This window comes from Eubalaena glacialis, chromosome 16 (assembly GCF_028564815.1).
Source record: "Eubalaena glacialis isolate mEubGla1 chromosome 16, mEubGla1.1.hap2.+ XY, whole genome shotgun sequence".
Taxonomy (NCBI): Eukaryota; Metazoa; Chordata; class Mammalia; order Artiodactyla; family Balaenidae; genus Eubalaena; species Eubalaena glacialis.
Window position 1 is genome coordinate 87,896,081 of NC_083731.1, and position 15,744 is coordinate 87,911,824.

Sequence of the window (15,744 nt, forward strand, 5' to 3'; positions counted from 1 at the left end):
GAAAGCTCCAGGAATCCTGGTCTCTCCTCTGGCTCTACTAGATACTAATCAGGTTCTCCTGATGCTCACTTTGTCCCCTCCCCTCCTTACTTCCTGCAGCAATGCCTCACCCCTAACAGACCACCACACTGGCCCCACTGAGTCCCGGGCTTCATCAGGACTCTGGCTTCCAACTGCCTGTTTTATCTGGCATGTCCGGCCAACCGTTACCTAGAAGCACTTAAAATGTTAAAGTTCCTCCTCCTGGGCTTTGTCTCCCCACCTGGCCCAGGTGTGGTCCCCTTTCTGTCCACGGCCTGGGTTCCTTTTCAATGTGCCCATTTAAGGTCTCCACCGGTACACCTGCCCACCCCCTGCTGCTCTCACTGCCTCTCCCTCTTCTCCGCTCTCCCTTCTCCTGTAGCTGCCTTGGCCCCTTGGCAGTTTCTGAAATACACCAGGCCATGTCCACCTCAGGGTCTGTGTCCAGAGAGAGCTCACCCTTTCAGCATCGCCCATCCTGATGACCCACTTTGATCCTGCAACCTGCATCCCCTGCATCCACCAGGGGGCACGCCCAACGCCCTGAGCTGCTTGAGATTTTCTTTTTTTCCATAGCAATCATATCTTCCACCTTTTGGCATACCTTATCATTTACTGTGTAGGTATTTGTCAAATCTTATTAGGCTATAAGTTGCCTGTGGGTGGGGATCTCTGTCTCCCTCCCCCAAAGTGATGCCTTACAAAATACTGCAGAAATGACTGGATGGCGGTATTTGCATTTCTCCGATCATATGGAGGATGGACAGCTTTGTATGGTCACAGGCCACACACGCTTCCTCTTTTGTGAACTGTTTTTTCTTTCGTCCCTTTGTCCATGTTTTCTTTTTTATCGATCTGCAGGAACTCTGAGGATTTTCGGGACACTGAGCCCCGGTCACCACGCTTATCCATTTCATCCTAACCACGCCTGTCGCCGTGCAGGGCACACAGGAGGCCCAGAGAACAGAAGAGCCACGAACCCCAGCAAGTGTGTTCGGGTTAACATCAGCGGGCATCTGCACTTGGCAGGGAACCAGAGAAAAGCCTGTTCGGACTAACTGCCTGATTACGCGGGAAGGACTGGCCACGTACCCGGGCAGGCAGTCCCCACAGGTGGCGTCGCGGGTGGCAGAGCAGTTGGCCTTCTGGAAGCGGCTCAGCAGGGAGCAGTCCAGGCACGGCTTGCACTTCTGAAAGCCCCAGTCCTCCTTGAACCTGTGCGGCCGGCACCTCACGCACTGGGCATCCTCCCCGTAGCCAAAGCCACATTCCTGCGGGGAGGAACAGGCAAGAGACAGCTATTCAGACCCCGCGAGCGTGAAGAAGGAGGACGAGGAGATACAGCGGAGAACTGGGCTGGTGACTACCCAGCGGCCGCCTCTCAGGGCACAAAGGCCGCTCTTTCAGCGAGTTCCAATGTGTCTCCCCCTGGTAATAATCTCTCTTACGACCTAAGTATACTTAGTCATCCACTTTATTCCAGGAGCACGAGCATTTGAATAAGAAAGGCTCTCCCCCTCCCCCCGCGCCCCCCCCCCCCCCGCCCCGCGGCATTATCGCCAGCTTAGGGCAGAATTACGGCACTTTCTTCTCCAACTCAGCTGGTCATCTGAGTGCTCAGAAGCTAGAGTTGGGGAAATATGTAGACACCTACTCACTTATCAAGGCAGAAAATAAGTGCTTTGGTAAGTAATAGAACATGAGGACAGCTGCATACGAAATGTCAGAAGCTTACAATATCCGTAGAGAAACTTGGAATGGTTAGCTGTTTATTACTGTCTGAGAGAGGGAAGATGCTTACACAACGCTTATAAGAACACTAAATCCTTGTTTGGATCAAACCCTGTGATACTAAAGGTCTCAAGCATCTCTAGATTTGGCCATCAGAACCCAGAACTGCTTTCCAAGGATGGGCTTCACAGACGGCTCTTTGACCTGCATACAATCATTTCCACAAGTTCAAGCACTAAATCAATCACACCATGTCATATGATGTCATTATAATGCAATCACAGAAAGAATGCTATAGACAAGTGTTCATGATAGTTTAAAAAATAAGTTATAAAACAGAATGAGAAATATGATCCCATTTCTTACAAAAACATTAATAGTAAGTACTAACATTTATCGGGGGCTTCCTCTATGCCAGGGTCTCATTAATTCATCCTCCCCCCCAATGAGGGAAGCGCTTCCCATGCTCTTATTTCCTGGATGGGAGTATGGGGTTTCCCAGAAGGCATGCACCTTAACCAAAGAGACGTTGCTAATGTCAGAACCAGGATTTGAACCTACATGTTTTTTAAATTAATTAATTAATTCATTTATTTATTTATTCTATAGTGCTTTACAATTTTCAAAAGTTTCACACACATGATTTCATACAATCCCATAATAATCCTTTTTAAAAAATCCTCTATCCCTATATTGCCCCTCTCCCTCCCTCTCCCCACTGGTAACCACTAGTTTATTCTCTTTTATCTGTGAGTCTGTTTCTTTTGTGTTTTACTCACTAGTTTGTTGTATTTTTTAGACTCCACATATAAGTGATATCATACAGTATTTGTCTTTCTCTGTCTGACTTACTTCACTTAGCACAGTGCCCTCCAAGTCCTTCCATGTTGCCACAAATAGCAAAATTGCTTTCTTGTTTATGGCTGAGTAATATTCCATTGCATATACGTACCACATCTTCTTTACCCATTCATCTGTGGATGGGCACTTAGGTTGCTTCCATACCTTGGCTATTGTAAATAGTGCTGCTATGAACACTGAGGTGCACGTATCTTTTCAAATTAGTGTTTTTGTTTTTTTCAGATGTATACCTAGGAGTGGAATTGCCGAGTCATATGGTACGAACCTACATGGTTTAATTCCAGAGCCAGACTTCATACCACTACACTCTGGGACTTTCAGGCACTTCATGTGACATATACACAGGAAGATGTCCGAAAGATTACATATCAAATGTTAGCACGGTTATCTGCACTATGTGATGGTTTCTATAGAACACTGGCCATTAAAAAAAAAATCAGACAGCAGCTCTCGAGCTGCGAACAGAGCCCCACGTGGAGGGCATGCTGGGAGCCCACACACAGACAGATGGGCAGCAGGGGGCGGGGGGCGGGCAGCGCTCCCACTCACAGCCTCAGCTTCCTCATTGGGAACCACGGAAGCCAGAACACAGATCCAGCGAGGTCAGAATTCTCGTTTCTCCATAAAATTTATATATTTAGCTTCTTCATCCATATTTTTATACAAAGTCAACTAAGCAGTACTTATTGGCTGAAAATTAAATCAAAACCAACACACACACACACAAAGATACAAATGAACTTATTTACAAAACAGAAATAGACTCACAGACATAGAAAACAAATGTATGGTTACCAAAGGGGAAGGGTGGGTGGAGGGGGGGATTAATTAGGAGGTTAGGGTTAACATATACACACTACTATATATAAAATAGATAATCAATAAAGACCTACTGTATAGCACAGGGAACTCTAGTCAATATCTTATAATAACCTGTAAGGGAAAAGAATCTGAAAGAGTCTATATATACATACATATATATATGTATGTATATATGTATAACTGAATCACTTTGCTGTACACCTGAAACTAACACGACATTGTAAATCAACTATACTTCAATTAAAAAACAAAAACCAACACAATGAATAGTATTCCCTGTACTCAATAAGCCACTCAATAAAGGATATTAGCAATGATACTTCAATCCAGACCTCACTAATGAACTCACTCACATCTGGGAAGGACTATCCCTTCCTTTCCCCCTTCAATTCCTCTGCCCGTCTTTCAATGTGTGTCTTGAACAAGCACAGCAAAGAGCAGGGGAGAAAAACAAAGCAGAAGGTCAGCGCCTTCCTACCTCTGAGGGCTCCAGCTAGACAATGCTCTGAACCAAAGGCGCAGACAGGAGCGGGGGGGAACAATTTTAAATACTAATTCACAAATCAGAATTTCTTTAGAATTGTTAACAGGGATTATCTTTTGGGGGGGGTAGTGGAATTATGAGGTGTTTTCAGTTTTTATACTTCTGTAATGATTTGATTTTCTTGCACAAGGCATCTCTAGTAATCAGGAAAACAATACAGACACACACTGAGAAAGAATTTCTTGGGATGTGTACTTGGTCTTGGCGGGAGGGAGGCCACTGCTATTTTGGGGGGCTGTGCACAGCAGCGGGATCTGCACCAGGACAGTGTTAGCTGCTGAGAGAGCCCCAGGCATCCAAAGGCTTTCTTTAGGCACAGAAGGGAGCCTCCCACCCCGAGTCCCAGGATCAAAGCGTGTGCACATGACATCCGGGGCGGGACCTCCTCACTCACAGGCTGGGCATATCCCTCAAAGTTCCTGCAGCAGCGATTTCAACATCACGCTTTGATCCAGGCAGCTGGGACTGTAAGGGTCTCATATACAGGTTAACACACAACAGAGAAGGAAAGAAAAAGGGAGGGAGAGGAAGATAGGAAAACAAAGGGAAAGAGGTAGGCATCTATGAACTGGTAGCAAACATCAGAAATGTTGCTTTTCAAGCCAGGCTGATACAGGGGGAAAGTGTATATTTTCCTGCATTGGAGCCAAAGACACATCGGCCACTTGCCAGCTAAGTTATTTTGGGAACTCTCTGACCCTCAGACTCTTCCTCTGTGAGATGGGATAACAATGCAGGCCCTACAGGGTTATTCTGAGGAATAAAAGGGAAAGCATATAAAGCCTCTAAACTCTAAATCAAGCACAGGCTTCCGTAAATAAATGATACCGATGGCCATTACTATTTTGGATTCTCTACAGCCCAACAGACCGATTTTCTTGATTCCGGTATAATAAAGCTTCACTGGGGAACAAAGGGATCTTCAGACCCCAGTTTTTTCTAGGCTACTTCAAACATCACTTTCCATCTAAAACATTTTTATTGAATAAAAATTTCTCTAAAACGAATCCCAAGTACCTCCTTTTGAAAACGGGTACATAAGATAGAATTTAACCTTTCCTGGTTGAATCCACTACTGCGTTGTGCCGTCATACAAAGAACTAGGCAGTCCTGGGTCTGTGGGGCCGTTCTGCTGTTCTAACGCCTCTGCCAGGTGGTCAGCTGGCCTCCCTTCCTCCTGCTGGGCGTCGCTGTCTACAGCCACTCACTTCCTCTCTCCAGTCCTGAGAAACTAGAGAAATGATCTGACTAGAAATGAACGTGAAAGAATATACACAGGTGTGTTGACAGTTTCATCTCTTTTGAGAAAGAACATATACTTTACTGTTGGGAAATCTTTGTGCTTCTTTTTTGATTCCTGGCCGTGTCTGGAGTTTATATTGTACATAAGGACCGCTTTGACCGATGAGTTTTTGCCATGTATCGTTGTGTGTGATTTACATGTCATTAGATTTTATAGAATGAGGATTTCATGAAACTTTTTTTTTTTTTTTGGTTCATTCTGCACTGGACCAAACCATGTATAGAAAGAAAACAAAGCCAGGCTCCAAATGCATCATAGCTTGCCTTTATTAACTGGATATTGGCTTACTATTTCTGCCTGCAGTTTATATGCTCTGGTGGCAGCTGTAGCAATTTTCTTTGGGGTAGATTTAGGTGAGGGGTTGAGATAAGGCTTTGTATCATCACTATCACAAGAGTACCAAAATGTACAGAGCAGGTACCATGAGCCATACTTGTACAGAGATTGATTATTTGGGGGAATTTTATTCAAAATATATTTTCTCTCAGAAACAGACTCACAGACACAGAGAACAGACGTGTGGTTGCCAAGGCGGAGGCGGAGGCGGAGTGGGGGAGGGATGGAGTGGGAGTTCGGGATTAGCAGATGCAAACTAGTATGTGTAGGATGGATAAACAACAAGGTCCTACTGTACAGGGAACTACGTTCAATATCTTATGATAAACTATATGGAAAAGAAGATGAAAAAGAATGTATGTATGTATAGCTGAGCCACTTTGCTGTACAGCAGAAATTAACACAACATTGTGAATCAACTAAACTTCAATAAAATTTTAAAAATATATACTTTCTCTAAAGTACTTGCCACTTAAAAAAAGATTATTAGAAACACAGCCTAATATTATTTTTAAACTTTTACGAATAATATCATTGCTTTCAGTTCATGAGAGTCTAAGAAGTGTATGAAGTGATCATTCCACATGTTAAATTAACTAGACATCTTGAATTAACTAGAAATTCAGAGCAATTATTTCCAAAGAATTACTGTATAGCGTCCATGGCAGCAACCACATTTAGAGCTGATTTGTCATATTTCTAAAGCACCATAAATGTAGAGACGCCATAATTATTTGAAATCCAGGCTATAAAAAGCATATAAATATTAAATTACCCCCCATATAAATGTCTACCTTGATGTTTTTATTTCATTCAGTAAAACGAGGTAGTTAAAAATGCCTTGAAATCTTCCATATTAAGTTCAGTAAACAACTACCAAGAGAAACGGAAGGAGGCGAAACAACGGAGAGAGAGAGACAAAGACAGAGAGAGTGACAGAGACAGAGAGACAGAGAGACCGAGGCGGGGTCACCAGCCCCTGTCCCATGGTAACCCGTCTTTCCATCCTTCGTCCCTAACTTCCTACTCCCCCACTATGCCAGGTTTGGGGAAACCTCCCAGACACACCCTCGTCGTGTGTGGACAACTGTTGTGCGTCTCCTTTTTGTTCACCCCGCGCAGCGCATTGTGGGGAGCGCTGGCATCAGCCCCTGAGCGCGGGTTCCTCCACAGGGATGCAGGTTGTTACCCCACGGGAGCTGCTCTTACTCATCATTGCATGCCAGGTGCTGGGGCACAGAGGGTACCCTTCGAGCGCGGCCAGCTGAGCTGGCAAGGATCACGTGATCTAACTGGGCATCTCATGAAAATATCAACAGTATCAGATCTTTTGGTTTTTTCCGCGTTACCTTGGGGTACAAGGTGGCGAGCTCCCAGGCACAGTACTTCCTTTGGGGACAGAAGCAGAGGTGTGGACAGGTCCATGGTGACAGGAGGAAGGGGCAGGCTGCCCACGCTGGCTCTGCTTAGTCTTTCCTTTGACAGACTCTCTGCTTGACCAAAGTCTGCAGGCGTCTTTGAGCCACTTTTTCGACTGCACCCCGTTCTTAGGTCTGGTCTTGAAGAACCCGGTTGTCCAAGGATCCTGTCCGGTTGGTTTAGCCAGAATCCCCCATCCTCAGTACCTGCTTATTCTCCATACCTGACCTCCCAAGCCACCCACCCTACCCCCCGCCCCAGGTGATGCCTGGTCCCCTGTCTGCCTGCAGCAGGAATCCTGGTGTCTATTTAGCCAGGATCCCCCTTCCTCCGCTGTTTCCTCTTGGTGATTGCCCACCCTGACGCCCGCTCTGCTCCTTGGCTATAACCCCCCATGTGTCCACGTTGGATTTGGAGCTGAATGCAGCTCTAGAGCGAGGTCTCTCTTCTCCTGTTGCAAAAGCTCCTGAATAGAATTTGTTTTTACTGCTTTAACCTCCGTCCTGTTCTGGTTTTCTTTGACACTTTCCAGGTTGTACTGAGTTCTCCCTCTCACCAGTTATTAGAAGGACTCTGTGTGTGTGTGTGTGTGTGTGTGTGTGTGTGTGTGTGTGTGTATGTTTGGTGTGGGAGGCTAAGGGAGAGGGAGGAGAAGGGGGAGGGAAAAGTGAGTCAGTCACTGGCCTGGGCTCCAGAATTAGCTACATGTTTTATTTTTATGGAGGACGGTCTGCCATTAATATCAACGCTAGAAATGCACTGAGGCTTTAAAACAATACGGCAGTCCTTTATTTTTGAAATTATGACCTGGTACCTTAAAGCTTAAAGGAGATACCTAGGACTTCCCTGAATCGCCGAGAAGACCTTTTTATTAATAAACTTTGAGGTGGGAAAATATACACATGGATAAAAAAGAATGCAATTAAAAAAAAAAAAGCATTGCCATAGGGTTCCTACTTACTTCCCCAAATCATAAAAGAAGTGACTAACCCTTGGCATCTGACATCGCCCCCTACCCCGCTTCCCCAAAGCCCACGTCCCTGGAGCTGTCAAAGGTTCTCTCCGTGAGCACGCTTGAGTCGGGCTCCTGGACCTCCTCCCAGCCCATCTGCGCATGTCCTCGTGAAATGTAGTTCTAGCAAGAACCCTGCGGGGTCGGTTTAACCAGGACCCCACCCTCAGGGTCCTCAGCCTCCCACCCCCCAGGTGACATCCGACCGTCCCACCCTGTGTTCTGCAAGAATCCCGTCGGGTCGGCTTTGGTCAGAAACTCTCTTCCTGGGCTTCCCTGGTGGCGCAGTGGTTGAGAATCTGCCTGCCAATGCAGGGGACACGGGTTCGAGCCCTGGTCTGGGAAGATCCCACATGCCGCGGAGCAGCTAAGCCCGTGTGCCACAATTACTGAGCCTGCGCGTCTGGAGCCCGTGCTCCGCAACAAGACAGGCCACGATAGTGAGAGGTCCGCGCACCGCGATGAAGAGTGGCCCCCGCTTGCCGCAACTAGAGAAAGCCCTCGCACAGAAACGAAGACCCAACACAAGCCATAAATAAATAAACAAATAAATAAAAATTAAAAAAAAAAAAACTCTCTTCCTCTCATGTCCCCTGGTAGTAATTCCCATCACTGACTCGAACCCTGCTCCTCGGCTATGAATTCCCACTTATCCAGGCTGTATTCGGAGATCAGCCCCTTCCCTCCCCCCTGTAAAATCCCCATGCCTACTGCAAAGGTTCTGAACAATGCCTGCCCTGCCAACTTCAGCAAGTGCCACTGAATATGTTCTCTTTCACCGTAGTTAAGCCAGTGTGTAATAAAGAGCTGCTTGCTGGGTAAACAGACGGATGAACAAATATTGTGTGAAGCAGTATTTGCTAAAGTTTATTATTAGTAGTAGTATTAGTATTAGTACTACTACTATTATTTTATCCCAGGGAGCAAAAGCCCGTAAGGGCCACAGCAATATCTCCTAGCTGGTAAGGCCAAGTCTTCCCCCTGGGCGGGTGGAGGTGTGAGCAGCTTCCTTATCTTGGTTGCAAAGCAAGAGAGGGCTGGACCCAGCTGGGCTTCTTCCACCCAAGCTGGGGGCAGCCGCAGCTCTGTCACTCTGCCCAATATTTTTAAGCCACATTTGGTGGCTTTCCAGTAGCAAAATGACTCCAAGTAAACAGTGATCATATCCCCTTCTCTCTTCTCTCCCTCTGCAAATCCAGAACTGAACAAAAAGCACCAGTGGATCCCACCTACACGCCGGGGGAGCAGGCCCCCCCCCCCCAACAGGGGAGATCCTCACAGACCATGAATTATCCGGGAAACACAACCAGGGGCCTCTGGTCAAAAGCACTATTTATTTGTACAGCCAATAAGTATTAACTTGGGTTCTTTGAACTTTGAAAGCTCAAATTGGATGGAGAAGAAGTTATTTACAAAGAGAATCTAGGGCACACAAATGGAAATGACAAATTAGATTCAGGTGTGGCTGGTGTGCAGCAATCAGCTTTTTAATTTCCTTTAAGAAAACAACACCAAAGACATATCCCCCCAACTTTTGGTTTGTGAAAACCCATAGTTGAGTTTTCTAACGAAAAAGTTACAAGCTAGAGCTTGTTAATATCTGCCAAACACCACTGGGCTTGATTAGGTATAATTAAACACAAATAAAGTGAGCGACACTGTAATTAAATGGCAGAAATGAATCTCTTTCATGCTTGAAAATTACATTAATTTTTTGTGTGATTTTCTTCATAAGGTTGTAAACAGTTTTCCAAAGAGTAGATGTCTTTAAAAATAGAAAGCCCCGCATGCACCCGTGTGGAGGGATGTTGTTGTTTACAAGAATTAACTTTTTTCACATTAACTAAAGTCATCCCAATAATTGCTTAGCAAAAGCTTACTTTGAAAACCGTTCCAGAGACTTGAAGTCTGTTTCCAGAGGCTCATGCAAAAACTAGTTTCTTGATTTACTGCCGGGAGGCGATCGTGTTAAAAGTGCACTGTTGGCATTAATGCTTGGTGCGGAGGAGGGGCCGTGGCCAGGCAAACTCTAGACGGTGAGAATTCAAGTCTAATGTGGTCACTTCGGGAAAACAAAAATCATCTCCCGCTCACTCTCACGAGCCCCCGGGACGCCACCTAACACTCACGCACACGGTCACGGTCAAAACGCCCAGCGTAGCTGCTTACAGAGCCATGGAAATCATACTCGGTATTTTTTGCCTCGGAAATAGGAAAAAGACATTATTCATTATCTTTATCATAAACTTTCAAAGACTAAAAATTAAACCCTGCAGTGGGGGAGAGAGTAAATATGGCTCAAGGGGATAAAATCCTCAAAACAGACTCTAAATGGCTCGGTGACCCGTCACATATTTTCCCAAAGATTCAGAAAAACGACTTCCTAAGCTGAGTTACTAAAAGGAGCCGAAATGACAGAGATGGCGCTTGGGGCTCTGTGGGAGGGACCTGGGAACCAAAGGGCTGCTGAGATGCTAGGGCTCAGGGTGGCCCCAGGGCGGCACTGGTGGGCGGGGCCAGTGGAGCGGGAGGGACAGGTGGGGACCAGGACAATGCCGACACCCGCAGGAGGAGGAGTGGAAGGCTGCCGCTGCCGGGAGCAGCTCCTGCATCGCCCACGCTGGGATATTTGCCTCTGTTTTCGAAGTTGGTCCTAAGCCACAACTTCTGGCGGGAAGTCGATCATTCTAGAACGACACTGTCCAATACGACAACCATAACCTCACAGGGGGAAACTTAAATTTCATTACTTAAAATGAAATTAAATAAGCAACCCAGTTCCTCGGTGACACCAGCCACAGTTCACGTGTTCGATAACCACAGCGGCTCGCAGCACCCGTGTTGAACGGCACAGGTAGAGACCATGTGCATCAGCACAGAAAGTCCTGCCAGGTGCGCTGTCCTCGGGCATTATCAAGACGGGAGGCAGACGGTGACCCCAAGAGCCCCCTCTCCCCCCCCCCACACTGTCATTTACTTACAGTGATGGTGGACACACCGACTAACCTCTGTGTCCCATCTGTAAACAGGGGTAGTTATATTCCCCACTTAAGACCTATGCTGTAAGAATTCCTTATGTCATACAAAGATCACATAGAACCTGGCTCACTATAATACATGTTGGCCAACGTTAGCTATTTTCGTTGCATGGTATATATCACAGACTCACAATTAAAGACATTTTGAGAGAGAGTCCATATTTTTTAGGTTAAGACACACCCTGTAGATGAACACACGCAAAGTATCCAGGGTGAGCGGTTAAAATAAGTACTCGTTTAAAAAGTGGCCAAAGCTGAGAAGGGTACTGCTCGCAACAAGCATCAAGGGTCTTACTGAACCTGGAGCTGCTGCGTAGACTCCTTATGCTCTCACAATTGAAAGGAAGTGAAAAGCGGTCGGGAAACGGTGACCACACGCCACAGGTGAGCAGAGCACGTGCTGCCCCGGGAAAGCTCTCCCGGCACCTTCCAACAAGCCCAACTGCATGTCCTAATATAGAGACCTAACCATGGGAGAGCAAGCCATACCTTGTGAAAAGGCAGGACTGAATGCCTTCCAAAGAAAATAATAATTAGGAGTAATAAAACCACAGATGGAAATTTTAACTGTACCAGCTTACCCAAAGTATTTCCAAGCTTGAGTTTTAAGGTATAGATATATGTTTGTAATTCGAAGAACCTCATGACCCGAAATTTATTTTGGATAGACATGATAGTAGAAAAATGGACAGAAGTTTTAAATTATGCTTAGTACAGCAGAATAAGTTACATAATAATGTTAGAATAAAGATTATTAAAAGCTCTGTGTTTGGTGAAAATGCTCTTTTTAAAATTCTTAATATAAAGAAAACTTTAGTTGTGGATATCAATAATTTGATCCAGCTTTCCTACTTTTTCATAACTAATTATAAAATATTTGCTATTTATTGTGCTTTCAAAATTTCGAACACCACTGGTAACCAAAATGGTACACCTCAGTTAAAAAAGTAAAGACTCTTGTACTCATCTGCTTCATTACAAATTAACAGGTAACCCCCCCCCGCCATGATATATTTAGTATTCCAAGCAACAAGCAAATAGACTATTTATAAATGTAGTTATCTAACAATTTAACAAAAATTTAGTCTCAGTGACAAGAATAAATTTCGCCTTGATTTGCAAAGCTTGGAAGTGACAATTAACCAGTTGAACATACTTGTCAATTTAAGTGATTTATCTGATTTTAATATACTCAGAACTTACTCTTCTTTCCTTTGAAAGATATATGTTCTTGCTAAAAATTTAATAAAGGCAGCCTGGAAGGAAGAAACTGCAAATTCATGAGTGGACAGTTTAGAAACTTCCAGCTCCAAAGTAATTGCTTATAAAAAACTCACATCCTTATCCTTGATTAATTAACTGGAAAATAAAAATATATTTTTACTTCCATAGGTATGTTTGACTCCTTTGCCTTTCTTATGTTTTACATTTTAGACCCTGAGCGAGGTTCACCTGCTAATTTTATTTACTAAGAGCTAAAACCAAGCTAAAAGACCTGGCAAAACATTATTTGCAACACACAATCACACATTCATTAACTTTTATATTACTAGATTTAACTGTCATCTTTTTTTTCCAAAACCTATCTGAGGCTGACAGATTGGTCCACTCCCTGAGCAAAGATTCACTAAGTGTCTGTTAAAAGGAGCTGGGCGGTCTGTTTAAGACAGTGAGGGTGAAAGCTGAGGGGTTGCCTGCCCGCAGGGTGGACACCTCAGGACAGGCAGGAACATGCTTTACATTTGTAAATTTGTGCTTCGGAGTGGGTCCTGAGAATCTAATATTTCAGTGACGTCGTTACCTTTACTTTTACTCTTTCTCATTCAATTTTTTGTCCTGGTCTTTTTTTTTTAATGAGGAAAATGATCATAAATATTAATAACTAAAATAAGTACACACAGGCAGGGTTATTCAGATTGCTTCCGTTTGGTTGCTCCTGATGAAATAAAGTTGGACAGCTATTGCAATACTCAGGGAAAATTACTACCTAATGAAAAATATTTCTTATGGATATCTGTGGGAAATTATGAAATACAGAAACTGTTATCAGATAATCTCAGAGGATGGATTTAAAAAAAAATACTGCGAGCTGATAGAACCTTCATCTTCATTCTCTAGATAAAGAATGAAGGTTAGGGAGCAATTTCTTAGAAATGATTCACTCATCTCTTCGAATCTGTGATATATTCATATTTTCACAGAGATTTGACAAAAGAACTCTGAGGGGTAGAAACATCACTGTTTTCCTCCCGGGCACAATCACATTCTTAGCTACTTTGTTGACAGATCCTAGATATGCAGGTCTGCTGTTATAAAGGACCTTTTTACATCCAACAGAGCAAAACCTATGTCTGAAAATGCCATGTTACTACAATCCACAGGGATTTAAAAAACATCGGCTGGGGTGCTTCAGCAACTAGACACCACAGAGTTCAAAATTCAGCCAGTTCCTTCCAAGCGGACGGCACAAGAAGCTGAAAGCCAACATATTAAACACAACACCCAGAGAGGCCATCCGCCAGGAATCACTTGTGGAATGCATAATTCTTTGTTTCCTGCTGTTTGCCGATCATCGATCAAAAATCTATGAATGACAAGACTCAAATTCAGAGAACAGCAGACTGTAGGGGAAAGGACTTCTCTTTGAAAAGTCACTTAAAATAAAGACACATCTTTTGTTCCTTTTCTAACAGGAAGACCTTGGTGCATTCTTTAGAACAGAACGATACATCAATTGTCCACAACTGGTAACGTCTTCAAAAGGTCAGAAAATAAAGCAAATGCATGTGTGGCTCTGAGCATGCTCACAACAAAGAAGGGCCCGGGAACACCCAGAACTCTGAATCCACCCCGTTGGAACACAGCTGCTTCACAAGCAGTGGTGAAGATGAATACATTTAAGATGCTCCTGGGAGTAGTATATACTCAAAGTGGGAAAATTAATAATCGTACTGGCACTGTCAAAGCAATGTTCAAAACTCTGGCTTGGAAAAGAACTGCTCCCTTGGAGCCTGGTTACTTAAAGACACTGCTGGGCTCTGTTTTTCTTGACTAGTAATTGTAACCTTAATTTTAAGAAAAAGAAGGCCCAGTAAATAGTATTATTACCATTTTCTGTTATCAATGCTTTATTTTTAAATCTTTAGTAGAATGCTGATTCTTTTTAATTAAAGCAAATAAACCTTAATGATTCTATTTTTTAAAATTTATTTTATTGAAGTATAGTTGATTTCCAATGTTGTGTTAATTTCTGCTGTACAGCAAAGTGATCCCATTATTCATATACTTTCTCATTACAGTTTATCACGGGACACTGAATAATTCCCTGTGCTATACAGTAGGACCTTGTTGTTTAATGATTCTATTCTTTCAATAAAATACAATAAACACTAAATTATACAAAACAATGACATTTATTGAATTACGGCTATTAGAATCTATTTCTTTTATCTCAGTAAGACACATGAATCGAATATACTGAAAAGGGAATTGTGCAATATTTGGCTAAAGGGACATGACGAACCAAGAAATCTTCACTAGTCATTAACTGAAAGGATTGAGCTGAAAAGAACGCATTTTAAAGACATAGATCTACAACTTTCCCACACGCCCGACAGTTACCTTGGACAACTCCATGCCTGGCCCACACTGCTTGCAGAGAACACAATTTCCCGACCTATCCCTGAATTCCTGTTGTCCACAGTCTCCTGTTTCACAGATCACTCTGCATGCCTGAAAAAAATGTTCCACAAAACGTTATCTTAAGGGAAGTTAATTCTATTTTTCACAAAAAAGGAAGAGTATCTTCAGTGTTATTCACATAATCACTGAATGTAAACATTAATTCAGAGTAAGGCCAATTCAGTTTTCACTTCAGGAAGAATAACCACTTTCTGGAAAAGTCAGTGGAACAATTAAATCAACAAGCCTGATTCCTCTCTGTATTCCTTGAATGAGAGTTCTCTTTTTCTGGATTTAACTGCTATCTTCTTCTGACACTTTTCTGAGTACCCAAGGTAAAAATAGGTAGAAACTGCTCTCTTTTCTAAGTAAGAAGATGTATAAAAGAACAGTTATGCAGAGACCAAGGTCCTTTTGCAACCTGAAAAAATCTGAATTCAAGAATTATATTTTTGCTCTTTAAGAAAACATATTCACCCATAATGAGTTGAATAAATAAATAAATGGAAAACATATACTAGTCCCAAGAACTCTGCTATTATCCTTTAGACATATCTGATACCCAGGTTTGATGTAGAAGTTTTTCAGCTGAATTCCATTTACTTAGAGTTCATCATTCAAAAAATTCTGACAATCATGAGATCAGTAAAATTCCTGATAATGATGAAAATAACAATGGCCCAATTCTCTGAACGCTTCAGAGTAAAAATGTCATGTAAACATGAACTTGCTTTCCTACTGATTGCCATTTTGCCACTTAAATGGGACCTAACAATATACTTTTTTTAAAAATTAAAGTATAGTTGATTTACAATGTTGTGCTAATTTCTGCTGTACAGCAAACTGATTCAGTTATACATATATATACATTCTTTTTCATATTCTTTTCCATTATGTTTATCTCCAGATATTGAATATAGTTCCTGTGCTATATAGTAGGACCTTGTTGTTTATCCATCCTATATGTAATAGTTTG

General features: G+C 43.1%; 1 protein-coding gene across 2 annotated transcripts in view; it reads right to left on the reverse strand.

Moving 5' to 3' along the window:
- Nucleotides 1–15,744, reverse strand: part of TNFRSF19 (TNF receptor superfamily member 19) — a 91,588-nt gene that overhangs the window by 55,976 nt on the left and 19,868 nt on the right. For both annotated transcript variants that reach the window (XM_061170632.1, XM_061170631.1), the window contains exons 3-4: nt 14,709–14,819; nt 1,114–1,292 (exon numbers count right to left, since the gene is read on the reverse strand). In XM_061170632.1, the coding sequence (XP_061026615.1) occupies nt 1,114–1,292; nt 14,709–14,819 (290 nt within the window). The remainder of the gene's footprint in view (nt 1–1,113; nt 1,293–14,708; nt 14,820–15,744) is intronic.